The 20568-nt window shown below is 37.8% G+C and overlaps 1 protein-coding gene across 2 annotated transcripts in view; it reads left to right on the top strand.

Moving 5' to 3' along the window:
- Positions 1 to 20251, top strand: part of ILRUN (inflammation and lipid regulator with UBA-like and NBR1-like domains) — a 47605-nt gene extending 27354 nt beyond the window's left edge. For both annotated transcript variants that reach the window (XM_063453027.1, XM_063453031.1), the window contains exons 5-6: positions 14206 to 14495; positions 19711 to 20251. In XM_063453027.1, the coding sequence (XP_063309097.1) occupies positions 14206 to 14495; positions 19711 to 19746 (326 nt within the window). In that variant the 3' untranslated portion in view covers positions 19747 to 20251. The remainder of the gene's footprint in view (positions 1 to 14205; positions 14496 to 19710) is intronic.
- The last annotated feature ends 317 nt before the right edge of the window (positions 20252 to 20568 follow it).

Raw genomic sequence — 20568 nt, 5'->3', positions numbered from 1 at the left:
GTCCAAGTCGTACTGAAATGTTGACTGTACCTTTGCACAAATAAAGGATATATTGCACAAGACTACAAGTCCTCTCAGTGCATTTCTCTGGGACATTGTATTGGGGCACGAAATAGCACAGAGGCAAGAACAGGACTGGAATGTGAGTGCCAGCCCAGGTTGGATATATATTTAACCCCTTAACGACGTAGGACGGTTCAGGACCGTCATCGGCATTTTTCCCTTGCCGACCGACGACGGTCCTGAACCGTCCTAAATTTAAGAGGTACTTACCCGATCGCCGTCGTTCCCCCGGCGGCGATCGGCGGTGCTCCCGGTGTGGGGAGACTGCCTGCAGCCCAGACAGTCTCCCCATGGCGGATTAGGACCCCTGTGGCCATGTGATCGCCCAACAGATTATATTGTGAGAATCACAAGACCCAGACCTACATTTTGATGTATAGTATGTCTCTGGAATATTAACAATGAAGGCACAGTCGCAGTTTAGAAATTGCCCTTCAAATGTGAGCTTTGCAGAGTGGAGTTTCAATGAATGTCAATGGAAGGCGTGAGTTGCAAACAAATGGTCATATTGTGAAAACTATCAGGACTATGGCTTAGCCGTGGACATTTCTAGTGGCAGCAGGGATAGCTGAACGTTTTGATATAAGATTTGTGTAGGTGGGCCTGAAAATGAGGGAGTGGTGGCAGTTTAGAAATCATGTCCTGATTTTTCAGCTTTTGCCAGCTCCCACTCTAGCTTTGCCATTCATTCCTATGGGACAAATTTCGCCACAAGAACGACGATATTCCGTGAACCATTCGGCGAAACGTTCCACAAAGTTGATATATTTTTGTCTATGTAGTGTAAAAACTGTGGGAGGAGTTAGGGTGGCAAATTTGGCTATAATAAGAATAATAAGAATAATAATAATAATATATATGTGAGATAACATTAAGTGGTCTTGCTATGCAAGAACACTTAATAATAATATATATGTGAGATAACATTAAGTGGTCTTGCTATGCAAGAACACTTAATAATAATATATATGTGAGATAACATTAAGTGGTCTTGCTATGCAAGAACACTTAATAATAATATATATGTGAGATAACATTAAGTGGTCTTGCTATGCAAGAACACTTAATAATAATAATATATATGTGAGATAACATTAAGTGGTCTTGCTATGCAAGAACACTTAATAACTATATATATTGTGTATATATATATATTATTATAAAATACAAATAATAAGTCATTTCAATTAAATTAAACATGTAAAAATAATAATACAAATTTAAAAAAAATATATATATCTATACGAAATTTTATTCTAACTGTATTTTGATATTAATATATATATATATTTATATCAAAATACACTTAGAATGAAATTGTATATTTATCTCTGTATATATAAATAAATAAAAAGAATACGAACTATTCATATGTCCATATACAAAATTACATAAATAATTATATAAATATACACGTAGACTTCAAATACCGTATTTTTCGCTCCATAAGACGCACCTCACCATAAGACGCACCTAGTTTTTAGAGGAAGAAACTATGGGACAGTTTGTACAGAATATTTTTTTTCTCCCCTGTCCCATAGTGTCCCCCCCCTCCCATAGTCTTCTCCTCTCTCCCATAGTCTTCACTCACCCCCTCCCCATAGTCTTCACTCACCCCCTCCCCATAGTCTTCACTCACCCCCTCCCCATAGTCTTCACTCACCCCCTCCCCATAGTCTTCACTCACCCCCTCCCCATAGTCTTCACTCACCCCCTCCCCATAGTCTTCATCCACCCCCTCCCCATAGTCTTCATCCACCCCCTCCCCATAGTCTTCATCCACCCCCTCCCCATAGACTTCATCCACCCCCTCCCCATAGACTTCATCCACCCCCTCCCCACAGACTTCATCTCCCCCCCTCCCCACAGACTTCATCTCCCCCCCTCCCCACAGACTTCATCTCACCCCCCTCCCCATAGACTTCATCTCATCCCCCTCCCCATAGACTTCATCCCCCTCCCCATAGACTTCATCCCCCTCCCCATAGACTTCATCCCCCTCCCCATATTCTTCTCTCCCATACTGTCCCCCTCCCCTTGTCCCATAATTACTTACCTGTCTTGTAGCGTTGGCCGGCAGCACAGGGCGCACCGCGGTAGTGGAACTTGAATTTCATGTTCCGGTTTCCGGCGGGACTGAAAGGAAGTGCGCACTCAGCTTGTGCACACTTCCTTTCTGTCCCGCCGGAAACCGGAACATGAAATTCAAGTTCCACTACCGTGGTGCGCCCTGTGCTGCCGGCCAACGCTGCAAGACAGGTAAGTAAACCTTCATATTCGCTCCATAAGACGCACAGACATTTCCCCTCACTTTTGAGGGGAAAAAAAGTTCGTCTTATGGAGCGAAAAATACGGTATATAAATATGCATATATATTTAAATTCTACGTGCGTATTTATGTAATATTTTTACATAATTAAGTTATTTTAGTGATTGCAATTTAAGGGACCTGCCTGCCAACCCAAGCCGAAAGTTCAGAGAATTTAATTTGCTGTCACTGTATTTTACCCTGTAACGTTCTTCGACACCCTAAAACCTGTACATGCGATGATATTGTCAGTGAAAGTGACTTTTTTTGCATTTTTCACACACAAACAGCACTTTTACTGATGATATAATTGTTGTGATACATTTTACAGTTTTGAAACACTAATATTTGTGTTCAGCAAAGTCTCCTGAGTATAAAAGTACCCACCATGTACAGGTTTTATAGCGTTTTTGAAAGTTACAGGGTCAAATATTTTTACATTGAAAATGGCCAGGTTGGTTACGTTGCCTTTGAGAGCGTATGGTAGCCCAGGAATGAGAATTACCCCCATGATGGCATACCATTTGCAAAAGAAGACAACCCAAGGTATTGCAAATGGGGTATGTCCAGTCTTTTTTTAGTAACCACTTAGTCACAAACACTGGCCAAAATAAGCGTTCAATTTAGTTTTTTACTTTTTTCACACACAAACAAATATGAACGCTAACTTTGGCTAGTGTTTGCGACTAAGTGGCTACTAAAAAAGTCTGGACATACCCCATATTGAATACCCTGGGTTGTCTACTTTAAAAAAATATGTACATGTGGGGTGTTATTCAGCGATTTATGACAGATAATAGTGTTACAATGTCACTATTGATACATTTTAAAAATGTATGTTTTGAAACCGCAATATCCTACTTGTACTTATAGCCCTATAACATGCAAAAAAGTAGCAAAAAGCATGTAAACACTGGGTATTTTTAAACTCAGGACAAAATTTTGAATCTATTTAGCAGTTTTTTTCATTCGCTTTTGTAGATGAGTAAAAGATTTTTCACATAAAAGTCAAAAAACATGTTTTTTTTTTAATTTTTCATCATATTTTTTCATTTTTTAAAAATTAAATTACATGAGATTATATAAATAATGGTATGTAAAGAAAGCCCCTTTTGTCCTGAAAAAAACAATATATAATTTGTATGGGAACAGTAAATGAGAGAGCGGAAAATTACAGCTAAACACAAACACCACAAAAGTGTAAAAAGATGCCTGGTCGCAAATGTACAAGATCGCAAAAACAGTCCGGTCCTTAAGGGGTTAAGTTCTACGTGTATATTTATGTAATTTGTTTACATAATTATGTGATTTTATTAATTACAATTGGAGGGACCTGAATGACCACCCAGACAGAAAGTCCAGAGAATTTAAATTGCAAGCCACATATTTAATCCTGTAACTTTCCAAAACACCATACAACATGTACATGGGGGTACTGTTGTAGTTGGGAGATTTCGCCAAACACAAATATTAGTGTTTCAAAACTGTAAAATGTGTCAACGATTATATCATCAGTAAAAGTACAGTTTTTGTGTGAAAAATGCAAAAATTAAATATGAATGCTAACTTTGGCTCACCCCATGCTAAAGTGGCTAATAAAAAAATAACCAAAAAAACAACACAGAACTTCGGGATACGGCTGGAAGTTAATCTAAAAGGAACATAAAAAAATGCAACAATAGTGAAGTACAGTCAACACGTATGTTTGCGCTGAATACAAATGCACTCACAGAATAGAGTAGAATATATCGCTCATAGGGTGCCTCCCCTGGTTGGAATGGGGGGTTAGTAATCCCTTGGCTCCGTTATCAGCTTCCTTAATGATGCTCAGGACTCCAAACGGGTAATGGTAGTAAAATATGTTTTTTATTGATTAAAAGTGAATAATCACCATCAATATAAAATATATTAAAAGAAAGAACGGTATGGTCCTACGCGTTTCGTTCCGCAAGGAACTTCATCAGGGACCGTATACAAAATAAAGTAAAATCAATATGCAATTACAGCATGTGAAAAATACATCCTAATAAAAAAAGACTGGACATGTATTTATAAATACCCTGGGTTGTCTACATTTTTAAATGGTATGCCATGATGGGGTTAAGTTTAATTTCTGGGCTCTAGTGGCTATATGAGTGCCACTAGAGGTGCTCCTAGGCAGTAAAGTGTTTACATTAAAAAGCCTGCAAGCACTGGCTATAGACACTAGAACGACAACATTGAGCTGGTGACTATAGTGTCAATTGAAGTGATAACTTGTGAGTCTCTCTCTCTCTCTCTCTCTCTCTCTCTCTCTCTCTCTCTCTCTCTCTCTCTCTCTCTCTCTCTCTCTCTCTCTCTCTCTCTCTCTCTCTCTCTCTCTCTCTCTCTCTCTCTCTCTCTCTCTCTCTCTCTCTCTCTCTCTCTCTCTCTCTCTCTCTCTCTCTCTCTCTCTCTCTTCCCTTTGAAACACACACTGTCAAAATATATTGTATTTAGGGTTTCTGATGAGGAGAGATGGTCCCCACAGAACATGTAATAACATTGCAAACTAACCATGGCTGAATTCCACTTCTCTATTGCCCTCAAATAGTAACCTTTTCTAAACTCACAATATCCAAGTATTCATTCCAAAGCTGTGTGATCTTGGCAATCTTTCAGAATATTCCAGAAATCCCACTTTCATTTCTTATTCACTTCCAGAATCAAGGACTGTGGGAATGATTTCCCATAGACCACTGGGTTCTAAGCATCATAAAAGAACATTATTTGATTGTTTGTATTAAAGGAAATGTATGCCCTAATGCCCAAAAGATCATACACAAAATACTATTGTGTGTGTAATGTCCAAAAGATCATAAGTCATACATTTCATAAGCATGTATTATATGTTCAAACTTGCTGTAGAAGAAGCTTCAAAAAGACTGTGAAATGAATGTTACTTATCATACAGTTCGACTTCAGATCAAAATATCTGAAAATGGTTATGTTGAGTGTAACTAATCTACTAGGTTTTAAATATGCAAAAGTCATAGCTACAGCCATAAATTCAAAAAAAATTTGATGGAGAAGGTAGCCACTTGTGAGTCTCTCAAATTATAGAACAATCACAATCAAGCAACAGTGATTCAAAGCATTGTTATTATGGAAAAAACTGCTCCCCTTTACATGTCCTCACTAATCAACAAATATACTCCAGCCTGCCCTCTAAGATCTACCATCAATCTTCTCCTAGCAGCTTCTTTTATCACGTCTTCCCATGTTAGACTGCAGGACTTCTCTTGTGGGGCACCAACTCTCTGGAACATGCTTCCCCATGCTGTCAGACTCTCCCCTTGTCTCTCTTTCAACTACAACTTCATCCCCTGGTGCAAACATCCAATCAGAGCCTAGTAGGCTGGCCTGTCTACTAAGGGCTGTTTTTGTCCCACCTATTTGCAGCCCTATTGAACTCAGTTAGAAATAAATAGGGGACTGCCAGGTAGCCAATGACCGTGAAGTAGGAACCTTCTCAAAGAGTCTATTCAGATTGTTGGGACATCGGCCAACAATCTGATATGGCCTTTAGTTTTGTTTTTTGTACGTTTTAATATAGAATTATATAGGTTTTTTTTGTTTTTTATTGCAATAAAAACAGGTGGGGCGCTGCCCCTCTGGACAAGCCTCCACTGGACAAAGGGGATCCTATTAATTTGGAAGGTGAGAGACTAATGCTCACTTTTTTTTAGTAAGCAAATTTTTATTTTTATTATTGACATTTATATAGCTCCAACATATTTCGTAGCGCTTTACAATATTATGAGAGGGAGGATCTAACTATAAATAGGACACTTACAAGAAAATCTAATGGAACAATAGGTTGGAGAGGACCCTGCTCAAATGAGCTTAGTCTATAGGAGGTGGGGTAAACACATTAGGACAGGAAATATCAATCAAATAAGGTGGGAGTGAAGCAGAGCTGGAGGAGAGAGTAGAGTGCTGCCCTTTAGGAGAGAGCAAGAGACAGGTATGTGAGGTAGAGGTTACTCTGGAAGGCCATAAGCTTTCCTAAAGAGATGGGTTTTAACACACTTCTTAAAAGATTGAAGACTAGGGGAGAGTCTGATGGGGGTAAATAGGCTATTCCATAGGAAGGGAGCCGCCTGCAAGAAGTCCTGCAAGCTCGAGTTAGCCGTACGGGTGCGAGCAGCGGACAGGAGAAGGTCACGGGCAGAGCAGAGGGACCGAGAAGGGGCATATCTATAGATCTGTGAAGAGATATGAGGGGCTAGAATAGTTAAGTGCTTTATATGTATGGGTTAGCAGTAATAAAAAGGATAGATTTTATTTTGAAAAATAACTTTTTTTGATTTGAAAATAAATGTTATCTTCAGATTTTAGGTTCAGCTACGGGGACCATATTTGCCCCAAGTAATGCCAACCATTTTATGTCTTTCTGAGAAGTTTGTTTTCTCCAGGGATGACATTGGGGCAAGTCTGGTCCTGTATAAAGGTATATAGACGATATTTTTATTATCTGAAGAGGTAACAAGGAGTCTTTGGAACTTTGTATTATTTCTCTTAGCCAGAATATGTATAATATTAATTTATCTTATGAAATTAGCACGGAACAAATCAATTTTTTAGACCTTTTAATTTATGTGGACAACAATACAATAAAAAGTAAAACTTTTTTTTAAAACTGTTGATGTTAATAGTTTTATAGAGCTGTCATTTTAGGCCCTGGCTAAGTAACATATGAAAAGGTTAGTTTTTAAGGTTGAAAAGGAATTGCACCGAAGAAGAGTATTTTAAACAAGCAGATATTTTAAAAGGAAAATTTATAGAAAAAGGTTATATAAAGGAAGATTTAGAAATAATTGAGACAACCACTTTTGAAATAAAGAGTTAAGGATAATCAAGAATTTGAAAATAAAAAATTCCTCTTATTTTTTATTTTAGTTCTAATAATGGGGCATTGCAAAAGGTACCGTATATACTAGAGTATAAGCAGAGTTTTTTAGCACATTTTTTGTGCTAAAAAACCCCAACTCGGCTTATACTCGAGTCAATAATCTGTATTATGGCAATTTGCATTGCCATAATACAGACTGGGGGAGAGGGGGGCTGGCAGAGCTGTAACTTACCTGTCCTGCAGCTCCTGTCAGCTCTCTCCTCCTCCGCGCCGTCCGTTCAGCACCTCGGTCAGCTCCCAGTGTAAATCTCGCGAGAGCCGCGGCTCTCGCGAGACTTACACTGTGAGCTGACAGAGGGAGCTGCACGGACGGAGCGGAGGAGGAGAGAGCTGACAGGAGCTGCAGGACAGGTAAGTTACAGCTCTGCCAGCCCCCCCCTTCCCCCCACTGAACTGCCAATGCTGGACCACCAGGGAAGGAGAGCCCCCCTCCCTGCCATATATCAAGCAGGGAGGGGGGACGAAAAAAAAATAATGAATAATAATAATAATAAAAAATTATAATTAAATAATACAATAATAATTAAATAAATAAAAATAATAATTAATAATAATACAATTTTTTTTAAATAATAAAAATTTAAATAATACAAAAAAAAAAACACCCACCCCCCACCAAGGCTCTGCAACTCTCACACTCTCACACTCTCACACTCTCACACTCTCACACACTCACACTCTCACACTCTCACACTCTCACACACTCACACACTCACACACTCACACACTCACACTCTCACACTCTCACACACTCACACTCTCACACTCTCACACACTCACACTCATGCACACGCTGCACTCATGCACACGCTGCACTCATGCACACGCTGCACTCATGCACACGCTGCACTCATGCACACGCTGCACTCATGCACACGCTGCACTCATACACACGCTGCATTCATACACTCACGCTGCATTCATACACTCACGCTGCACTCATACACTCACGCTGCACTCATACACTCACGCTGCACTCATACACTCACGCTGCACTCATACACACACGCTGCACTCATACACACACGCTGCACTCATACACACGCTGCACTCATACACACGCTGCACTCATACACACGCTGCATTCATACACTCACACTGCATTCATACACTCACACTGCATTCATACACTCACTGCATTCATACACTCACACTGCATTCATACACTCACACTGCATTCATACACTCACACTGCATTCATACACTCACACTGCATTCATACACTCACACTGCATTCATACACTCACACTGCATTCATTATACACACACTGCATTCATTATACACACACTGCATTCATTATACACACACTGTAAATAAATATTCAATTAATATATTTTTTTTAGGATCTAATTTTATTTAGAAATTTACCAGTAGCTGCTGCATTTCTCACCCTAGTCTTATACTCGAGTCAATAAGTTTTCCCAGTTTTTTTGGGTAAAATTAGGGGCCTCGGCTTATATTCGGGTCGGCTTATACTCGAGTATATACGGTAATTAAAAAACATTGGCATGTTCTTAACCCCTTAAGGACACATGACGTGCCTGACATGTCATGATTCCCTTTTATTCCGGAAGTTTGGTCCTTAAGGGGTTAAAGAAGATCCAGAGGTACTCCCGTTTTTAGATTTAAAACCGAAATTTGTTTTTAGAGGGGCAAATAATTTTAACCCCTTAAGGACACATGACATGTGTGACATGTCATGATTCCCTTTTATTCCAGAAGTTTGGTCCTTAAGGGGTTAAACAGATTTTAACTAAGAGCTTTTTAGATAAAGAGAAAATAGAAGAAGATGGTATTTTTTTTAAAAAGGCAGTAAAGGTTTTCATTACTGTGGTGCGTGTAGAGGATGTTCTTTTAAATCTAATGAAAATAAGATTATTACTCAATTTTTGTCTTCAGTTACCAAAAAGGAATATCAGATAAAGACATTTATTACTTGTTCTAGCAAAGACGTAATCTACATGCTAATTTGTCAATGTGGGTTCCAATACATAGGCAAGACACGCACTTTAAAAACCAGGATTAGGGAACATGTGTATAATATACAGCGTAAATTCATCAATCATAGTGTATCCAAACATTTTTTAGAAGCCCATAATGGAGACCCAAAAGGCACAGAATTTATAGGGATAGAGCAGGTTAAAGTCCACTGGTCTAGCTGAAATGAAATGGATGTTTGAACTAGAAACTATGACGCCAGGTGGATTGAACGTTGATTTTGAAATTAATAAATCTGTATAAAGGCCCTATACTTAATTTGAAAAATAATATATTTTTTTTCTCTCTTTCTGATTTTTAAGAGTTTAGTGTAATGTATAGTTGTTAATCCAATTTTACTATTTATTTTTTATAACAAAAATTCTAATTTTTATCTCTTCATGAATTGAATCTCCATTTAATATATGCATGATTTTATATCTCATTTCTCCGTTATAATATAAAATTAGAATTAATGTTTTAAGTAAAAACACAAGTTATATCGCAAACACAAAGTGTATGTTTTTAAATGTATTTCAATATTGTTATATAGTAGTCCGATATGTTAATTATTTATTTTATTTTATCTTTATTTTATGTTGATATTCTCTTTATTTGCTGTGGATTTTTACCTTTATATTCCACAAGATTGGATTTTTTATAATTATGACAATTCTAACACGTCTTGGTAACCGGAAGTAAAGAGAGATGTCCGGACGTGATGACGCAGGACGCGTCCTGACGTCAAACCCGGAATTTCCTATTTATTTAAAATCTTTTGGAATTTTTATTGAATTTTGGAGTAATAAAGAATTGTGTAACTCCCTGAACCTGCGTTCCTGGTGGAACATCAGATCAAGTTTTGGAAGAACCCAGCATAAGTCCAAGCAGTGATTTGCTCAAGGCGTGTAGTCCGAGACAGCTTTACAAGTGGCTCCACGTATGTGTGTGAGACTAACACAGAATTTTAAAAGTGTCCTATTCATAACGTTATTACCCTATGATGTTTTCTGTTTAATTTCAGAGATTTACTACATTTTGGGTAATCTTATTTAAATTTCTTTGAGTGCTCTCCCCATTCTTTCTGTTAAATAATCACTTCTATCTGTTTAGTGGTTATTGTGGCCTACTAAGGTGATTATAGCACCAGCACTTTATTTACTTTTAGGAAATTTCACTTGTGTATTGTATTTTACTTTGAATTGGCTCCTATAGGATACAGGATGCCAATGTTAGGACTGACCGAGGGGTGAGGTGTGAGAGGTCTGGCAGCAGCATTCATTACAGACTGTAGCAGGGCAATACGGCTTTTGGGAACACCAATCAGGAGAGGGTTGGTGGTACTGGAATCCAAAAGAGGCAATATGTTTGCCTAGAGAGGCTGCATAAAGAGAAAATAGAAGGGGACCAAGGACAGAGCCTTGGGGGACTCCAACCGAGACAGGATGAGGGAAGGAGGTATCATTAGAAAAGGAGACACTGAACGAGCATTGGGAGAGATAAGAGGAAAACCACGAGAGGACAGAGTCACTGTGACCGAGCGTTCAAAGAGTTTGAAGAAGCAGAGCATGATCAACGGTGTCAAAGGCAGCAGAGGGTTCATGAAGAATTAGTGTGGCATAGAGGCCTTTGGATTTAGCTGCGAAAAGGTCATTAGTAACTTTGACAAGAGCAGTCTCCGTAGAGTGGAGAAGGTGGAAGCCAGACTGAAGAGGGTCACAGAGAGAGTTGGAATTGAGGTAGTGAGACATACAGGTAAAGACAAGTCTTTCCAGAAGCTTTGAGGGAAAAGGGAGCAGGGATATGGGATGATGGTTAGAGGGGGTGGACAGGTCAAGAGATGTTTTTTTTTCAGGATAGTTACTACAGTGGCATGTTTAAGGTCGACATGGACAACGCCAGAAGAGAGAGAGCAGTTGATGTGTGTTAAGGTAGGCACAAGATAAGGGGAGAGAGATCTGATGAGGTGAGATGGAACAGGATCGAGCGGGCAAGTGGTGGGGCAAGAGGAAAGGAGAAGCGCAGCCACCTCTTGTTCAGTAGCTGGGTAGGAAAGGCATGATTTACGTGTGGTTGAAAAAGAGAACGGCAGGGTGGGGAGAATTCTTTCCTTAGCTGTTCAATCTTGTCGGTAAAGTAGCATTCAACGCTATTGGCTGTAAGGTTAGTTTGGGGGGGTGGCCATAGCAGGGCGAAAAAGAAAGTTAAAGGTGTCAAAGAGATTGCGGGAGCATGAACTAATGAGAGAGGAAAAGTATGGCTGTTTGGCGAGAGCAAGGGCTGCGCTGTATAAACACAATATGAATCTATAATGGAGAAAGTCTGCCTGGGTGCGAGACTTCCTCCAGGAGTGTTCAGCACAACGGGAACAACTTTGCAGATAGCTTGTTGATTTAGTATGCCACGGTTGGGGGCGTGCCCTCCTCGAGGTGCATGTTTGGAGGGGGGCTGCAGCGTTTAAGGCTAAGGTGAGGGTAGTGTTATATGTGGAGATGGCCAGTAAGGGATAGGAGAGGGAAGGGATGGATAGCAGTTGTGAATCAATATCAGCTGACAGCTGCTGGAGGTCAATAGAATTAAGATTCCTCCTGAGTTGAGGGGGGTTAGGCTGAGGTTGTTGGGTGAGGGGGTACTCGAGAGCAAACTATAAGAGGTGGTGATCAGAGAGAGGAGAGTGTTGCAGATATTAGATGCTGTACATTCATAAGAGAAAATAAGGTTGAATTAGCGCACTGCAATAGCCCAAGGGACATTTGAAGCAGGAAGGTAACCATTTGTCATATAAACTGAAGCATTTTGTACATCTTTTTCCTGTTTAAAAGAACATTAATTTATGAACACTAATAGATCAGGGTGGTGTGGTAAGCAATGCTTTCCTAGATTTCAGTAAGGCTTTTGACACTGTTCCAAATAGAAGGCTCTTAACATGTATAGCTCGGAGGAAAGATGAGGGGTTATGATAGAAACATTTAACACAGCAAAGGAGGAGACTGTATTTAAAAGAAGAAAAACTACCACAACAAGAGGACATAGTCTTTATTAGAGGGACAAAGGTTTAAAAATAATTTCAGGAAGTATTACTTTACAGAGAGGTTAGTGGGCGCATGGAATAGCCTTCCAGCTAAAGTGGTAGAGGTTAACACAGGTTTAAGCATGCGTGGGGTAGGCATAAGGCTATCCTAGACTTAAGATAATGCCAGGGACTAATTAAAGTATTTTGAAATTTGGGTGGACTAGATGGGCTGAATGGTTCTTATCTGCCATCACATTCTATGTTTCTGATCTCTTTTGGAGTTTTTTTTCACATGGAGAAGCTGAACTTTCCCCATTGATTCAATACATCTCTATGAGGAGATGCCGATTGGCCAGGGCTGCGCTCGAATCTCCCCGTGCCTCCTTTCTATTGGAATGCATTGTAATTACCTGAGATCATGATGATGACAGCCAACTAGGCAGATCGGGGGCAGAGCCAGCGCCAGCAGGTGCTTTGTAAGGGGGGCTAATTGGGGGCCAGTGACCTAAATAGTGTTTTTAACACTATAGGGTGAGGAATACACTGTTCCTTTAACTTTAAGTGAAGCAGCTGCTTTGTGGAAACTGATCTGGTGCTGAAATAAGAGTTTTAAGATATATATATATATATATATATATATATATATATATATATATATATATGAAAAAAATGATATATTTATTTATTTATTTTTTTTTTTAAAGGGTGGTAAGGGAGCAGTAATAATTTGAGTTACTAACCCATAATTTACATTTTTAAAAAAAATTATTTTCAAATACTGTGTAATAGATTTGGTTTATTGATGTGAAAAGTTTGATGTCACCGCTGTATGTTGTCCTTTCAAGTAGCACTAAATGATAAACTGATGTTTTCTAGAGGCCCCACTGAATTAATTTTTTCGCTTTATTATTATAATTTCAAATATTGATGTGTACAACATTAACATAAGAGATTTGCCACCAGTGTATCTGACCACAACTTTATCATCCAGTAAGGTAACGGTTTATAAGAACACTGTGACTAAAGGGTACATTTTTCTTATGTGTCTGTTTACCTACAACTACATGAAAAAAAGTAGTTTTGGGTAAAGCGAGTAACCTTAAGGTTGCAATTTTAGTCATAACATTGGTGTGTACTATTATGTCATGTACCAGTTTTTTATTTTATTTTCTTATACTTTGTAATTATTTTATCATAAATGTAATTTTTTATTGAATTCTCCACTAATTTGTTTGACGTTTTCCTCAGGAAACTCATTATTACAACTCATCTATTCCACATTTTGGCTGTGGCATGTTGTTGTTCAGTGCTGAGTCATTCAGTTTGGCAATTTTGCAAGAGTTTTGTCTACAATGCAATCTTTTCTGTCATTTATGCAAAATGAGCAGTGGTATGGATGTGGTGCTTTCTTTTAACTAATGCTAGGTACTATTCGACACCAACAAAGGCATATTTGGACGTGGCATATATAAAAAAAAAATATATATATATATATATATTTGAAATATAACCAGAATATTGCTGATATCTTTCATATGAAATGTCTGTGTTTCTCTTCAGAGATAATATTGTAGTTGATATTGTATATATTCTTCACTTAAGTTGCTGAGATGTTTAGTTCTACGTCGTAATGGGAGTTACAGTGTGCTTTATTATGTTGCTTCATTATGATTTGCCCTTTCTTACAATTCTTTCATATTGAGTTTTATTTCTCTGGGTTTCTCATTTTGCTTATTTTACTGTTTGGGTTTTTCAGGTTTTTTTTTTGGTTTTTTTTTTTATTCGCTCAACAAATATTTTTTCACAGACTCTATATAATATATGTACCAACCTCTTCATGCCTTCAACATCTGTCTTTTTTTTAATATACACCTTTGCTATTCATTTGTTTCTTCTTTCTCCACCCTCAGATGTTATATGGGTTATTCTCAGCGTTGAAGCCGGGGGCCTCTTGGGTGTCACTCAACAGCTCTCATCTTTCGAGACAGAGTTTAACACTCAACCTCATCGCAATCTGGGAGGAGACTACAATCCATTTGCTTCCCCTCAAAAGAGTCGATCACCTGATGGGGAGGACATGGGGAGCTGGGGGCCTGAGACAGAGCCCTCTGAAAGCGAGCAGAATGGACTTTCTCAGACCTCTGTAAATATATGTTCAACAGATCACCCGGCCAGCCGTTCTGTAGCTACATATAGAGAGGTGAGGGTGAGGGTGTTGGAGCATTATTATTGCCTGGAAAGCTGGACACATAATGTTAATCCATAGACTTGGTGTAAGGTTTTAGGATTTATACAGTGTTGCAGGGTTGATCATTTTTTATTTGTATATGTATGTTTATATACGTGTGTGTGTAATTTTTTTTTTTTATATATATATTCTCACTTTTTGGGTTGTTTTTTTTTTTTGTTATAATAAAAGAACAGATGAACATGACATCACACCTTTGCTGGAAACATCAGTTTCAAGGCTGCCCCCATTTTGCTTTGACCAATACTACTGAACGGAAATACACAATCTTTGGGGACTGTTTACTAAAATAGTAGAGAGACATAGAAAATTTACACCAATACAACATGATTGTATTAAAAAGAAAAAAAAGAACAGTGCAAGGATACAGGTTGTGCCAAAATATAGAATACCAAATGGTAAAAATGCACCAATAAATGTAGACCACAAAATGCACAAAAAAAAAATCCAAAATAAAAAATACCAGATCTTTAAACACAGTCCTAAAGTGACAATCCTTCAAATTTTCTTTTAAATAATCCTATTTCTCTTGAACTACATTTAAACAACTCCAGTCTGATAATGACTCCTTTACACATATTCTAATTTTAGAAAGGTCTGTTTTTCTAAAATCTAAAACGTTTGTTTTTGTGTGGCGTGACTCAGTCAATGTTCTTATATTAAACCACACTTACTGATTGATGATCAATGGATCCAAAACTTTCCCCTACAGTAATATGTGATACCAAATCTCCATTTGTTAACACTAAATCTAGTATGACCTCCTTACGAGTTTGCTCCTTACCGACTTGTTTTAGAGACAATTCCAGTAGGGAGTTTAGAATATGTGTGCTCCTGACACAAGCAGCTATTTTGGTTTTCCAGTTCACATCAGGAAAGTTCTTAGTTCATTTATTTCAGTAATGCAACGTAAAAGGGGAAACTAATATATGGGATAGACGCATTACATGCAAAGCAAGATAGTTCAAGCCGTGATTTGTCATAAGTGCAATGATATTATGGCTTACAGCTCATGAAAACCCCAAATCCACAATCATGCAATCCATGCAATCAATAAAACAAGGAGTGTACATAGAACAATATCGGACCTCTGAAAAGTATAACCATGCATATGGACTCAGTACTCGGTTTGGGCCCCTTTTGCAGCAATTACCGCCTCAATGCGGCGTGGCATGCAAGCTATCAGCCTGTGGCACTGCTGAGGTGTTATGGAAGACCAGGATGCTTCAATAGCGGCCTTCAGCTCTTCTGCATTGCTCAGTCTCATGTCTCATCTTTCTCTTGGCAATGCCCCATAGATTCTCTATGGGGTTCAAGTAAGGCGAGTTTGCTGGCCAATCAAGCACAGTAATCCCACGGTCATTGAACCAGGCTTTGGTGCTTTTGTCAGTATGGGCAGGTGCCAAGTCCTGCTGGAAAATTAAGTCAGCATCCCCATAAAGCTAGTCTGTGGAAGGAAGCATGAAGTGCTCCAAAATCTCCTAGTAGACACGGCTGCGTTGACCCTGGACTTAATGAAGCACAGTGAACCAACACCAGCAGATGACATGGCTCCCCAAATCAACACAGACTGTGGAAACTTCACACTGGACTTCAAGCATCTTGCAGTGTGTGCCTCTCCATTCTTCTTCCAGACTCTGGGTCCTTGGTTTCCAAATGAGATGCAAAAGTTGCTCTCATAAGAAAAGAGGACTTTGGGCCATTGAGCAACAGACGAGGTCTGTTTTTCTTTAGCCCTGGTAAGACACTTCTGATGTTGTTTGTTGTTCAGGAGCGGTTTGACAAGAGGAATACGACCTCTGAAGCCCATGTCCAGGAACCGTCTGTGTGTGGTGGCTCTTGATGCACTGAATCCAGCCTCAGTCCACTCCTTGTGAAAGTCCCCAACATTTTTGAATGGCCTTTTCCTGACAATCCTCCCTAGGCTGCGGTCAGCCATGCTGCTTGTGCACCTTTTTCTTCCACACTTTTCCTTTCTACATAACTTTCTATTAATGTGCTTTGATACAGCATTTTAGGAACATCCAACTTCCTTCGCAATTACCTTTTGATGCTTTCCCTCCTTATGGAGGGTGTCAATCATGGTTTTCTGCACAACTGTCAGGTCAGCAGTCTTCCCCTTAAATGTGATTCCTAGTGAACCAGACTGAGAGACCATTTAAAGGCTCAGAAACCCTTTGTAGGTGTTACGGCTTACTTAGCTGATTAGAGTGGGACATTGTGAGCCTAGAATATTGCCCCTTTTCACAATATTCTAATTTACTGAGATTTTGGATTTGGGGTTTTCATGAGCTGTAAGCCATAATCATCGCACTTATGAGAAATCACGGCTTGAACTATCTTGCTTTGCATGTAATGCCCCTTTTACATTGCATTACTGAAATAAATGAACTTTTGCACGATATTCAAATTTTTCGATATATATATATATATATATATAATATTTATACACACACACACACACACACACACACACACACAACCCCCATCACTGGTACACACACCATATATATTCGCATCTAAAGTGCCATCAAATCTAATAGACATTAAACTTTTGAAACCTGGAATCCGAAAAGATTTTTTTGCTTTCGAATGTAATGCGCTTTTATACAAGAAGATACTACTATACAACATATAGGTCAATAAACAAGGAACGCTTTATGACAAAGATGTGAGGTACAGCTTAACTGTACACAGAAACCAATTCTTGCATCCCTGTTACAGCGATGCGAATTTCACCCCAGCGACTTTGCGTCGTATGCCTGTCGTATCTAATACGCCGTTCATACTCGAATCTAAAGCGGATTCAAATTTTAGAGACTTTATTTTGCTATTAACCTCTTGACGACCGATGACGGTTCAGGACTGTCATCGGAAACATCCCCTTGAGGACCGATGCTGGTCCTGGACCGTCATAACGGTCTTGGGGTACTTACCTGATTGCCGGCGTTCCCCCGGCGGCGATCAGCGTTTCTCCCGGTCCAGGGGGACTGCCTGTCTGCCCAGACAGTCTCCGCGAGGCAGATCAGGACCCCGCGGCCACGTGATCTCTCAATAGGTGCCTGTGTATCTGCCTGCAGGGGGACTGTCTGTGCTGACAGGCAGTCTCCCTGCATCTGTAAAATAAAACTAAAAAGTTAAAATAAAATCAATCAGTGTAAAAAAATAATAATAATATATGTGTGTGTGTATATATATATATATGTATATATATTATTATAAAATATAAATAATACATAAAATTTAGAATAATTAAAAAAAATAATAATTTTATTCTAACAGTATTTTGATATTAATATACATGTATTTATATCAAAATACACTTAGAATGAAATGATAGATATATATCTATGTATAAATAAAAATAATCCGAAATATACATATGTCATATACATAATTACATAAATAATTTCATAAATATACACATAGGCTTCAAATATATAACTATGTGTGTGTGTGTGTGTGTGTATATATATATATATATATATATTTAAATTCTACGTGCATATTTATGTAATATTTTTACATAATTAAGTAATTTTATTGATTGCAATTTGAGGGACACGCCTGACAATCCAGGCCGAAAGTCCAGAGAATTTAATTTGCTAGCACTGTGTTTAACCCTGTAACTTTCTATGACACCCTAAACCCTGTACATGGGGGGTACTGTTTTACTCGGGAGACTTCGCTGAACACAAATATTAGTCTTTCAAAACAGTAAAACATATCACAGCGATGATATTGTCAGTGAAAGTGAAGTTTTTTGCATTTTTCACACACAAACTGCACTTTCACTGGTGATATTATTGCTGTGATACGTTTTACTGTTCTGAAACACTAATATTTGTGTTCAGCAAATTCTCCAGAGTATAACAGTACCCCACATGTCGAAGTTTTATAGTGTTTTTGAAAGTTACAGGGTTAAATATAAGGCTTGATTTTACCTTTTTTTTTTTTTTTTTTTTTCATTTAAATTTGTCAGATTGGTTATGTTGCCTTTGAGAGCGTATGGTAGCCCAGGAATGAGAATTACTCCCATGATGGCATACCATTTGCAACAGAAGACAACCCAGGATATTCAATATGGGGGTATGTTCAGCCTTTTTTAGTAGCCACTTAGTCACAAACACTGGCCAAAGTGAGCATTTATATTTGTTTGCGTGTTAAAAATGCAAAAAATGCTAACTTTGGCCAGTGTTTGTGACTAATTGGCTACTAAAAAAGACTGGACATACCCCATATTGAATATCCTGGGTTGTCTACTTAAAAAAAAAATATGTACATGTGGGGTGTGATTAAGAGATTTATGACAGATAATAGTGTTACAATGTCACTATTGATACATTTAAAAAATATATATATATTTAAACAGCAATTTCCTATTTGTACTTATAGCCATATAACTTGCAAAAAAAAGAACAAAAGCAGGTAAACACTGGGTGTTTTTAAACTCAGGACAAAATTTTGAATCTATTTTGCAGTTTTTTTCCATTAGCTTTTGCAGATAAGTAAAAGATATTTTAATTAAAAGTCAAAAAACTTGTTTTTTTTTTCTTTCAATTTTCACCATATTTTATTATTTCTTTTTAAAGTAAAATATATGACATGATACAAATAATGGTATGTAAAGAAAGCCCTTCTTGTCCTGAAAAAAAAACCCATATATAACTTGTATGGGAACAATAAATGAGAGAGCGGAAAATTACAGCCAAACACAAACACCACAAAAGTGTTAAAACCGCTCTGGTCCTTAACGTACAACATCGCAAAAACAGGCCGGTCCTTAAGGGGTTAAAGGTGCGCATTAGAGTAAATACGGGCTATATATATATATATATATATATATATATATATATATATATATATATATAATCTTTCTAGTGATATCTGCTCCATATTCTAAAGATACATACTTTTTACTGATAACTTCCTTTTGAAGGTAGAGAAAGTGTAATAGTTTTCATAGAGGACAGGTTGTGTATTTTTGGGGGTTTTTTTTGTTTTTTTTTTGAATGATCAGAATGATCTGTTCTTTTTTTCTTAAATGTTTCAATGATCGGTAGAAGTTAAATTAGACTTTATAACAATTTAAAAAAAATGTATCATGGATAGCTAATTTCTAACAATGTTCTATTCCTATTTTCTTTTTCTTTTCTTTTTTTTACAGAGTGTGCATGGGCCTTATCCATTTGGAGAATCCTAAAAGAAATTTAATTTTCCCCTAAATGCCCGTGTCTATATATTTTTTTTCTTCCACCCAGACATTCTGAACCAAGATCACTCTGCTGAAGGATATTTGAGGAAGATGGTCTGGTACCCTGTGAAATATGTTCAGGGTGCTTCCTTTTTTTTCCTACTGCTGAAAGAAACCCTGCATACCAAGCTTACCATTTATATTTCCTATTCAATGGAAGCATATATAGTGGAAATCTGAGGTAGGAAGGAAGACGGGTGCAAGAAGTTTTGGGTATAGGGAGTGGTGTGGACTTTAAATTTGAAATTCTACAAGTCCTAATCCATGAAGGATTACAAGGATAAAAATTACACCTTCTTTTTCATTCTTTCACATACAGATCGCGATAGTTTTGCATTTAGTTTCAGAGCCTGAACTATGGTCATATTCACAACTTGAATTGAACTGTCCAACTCCAAGGAAAATTCATATTCAAAATTAGATTGGCCAGTAATTACTATAATTCTAATATATATATATATATATATATATATATATATATATATATATATATATATATATACATACATACATACACTGAGCCCTTTGTGATGTTGAATGTCTTCTGCTGTTGATAAAATCAAGTTCATTGGAGTACCCATCCTTTTATAGTTCTTCATATAGTTGATTGTTTAGTGTTTCTTATGCATTCTCAGTTAATTGATAATTTCCAACATGTTATAGAAACTGCCCTATATGTGTGGTAACATAGCAAGATATATGCCCACTGCAACTTGATTTATTAATATATAAAAAGATAACTACATCAAGATGGCATTTTCAAAGAAGAAA

This window comes from Pelobates fuscus, chromosome 1, assembly GCF_036172605.1.
Source record: "Pelobates fuscus isolate aPelFus1 chromosome 1, aPelFus1.pri, whole genome shotgun sequence".
NCBI lineage: Eukaryota > Metazoa > Chordata > Amphibia > Anura > Pelobatidae > Pelobates > Pelobates fuscus.
This window is presented reverse-complemented; position numbering and strand designations above follow the sequence as displayed.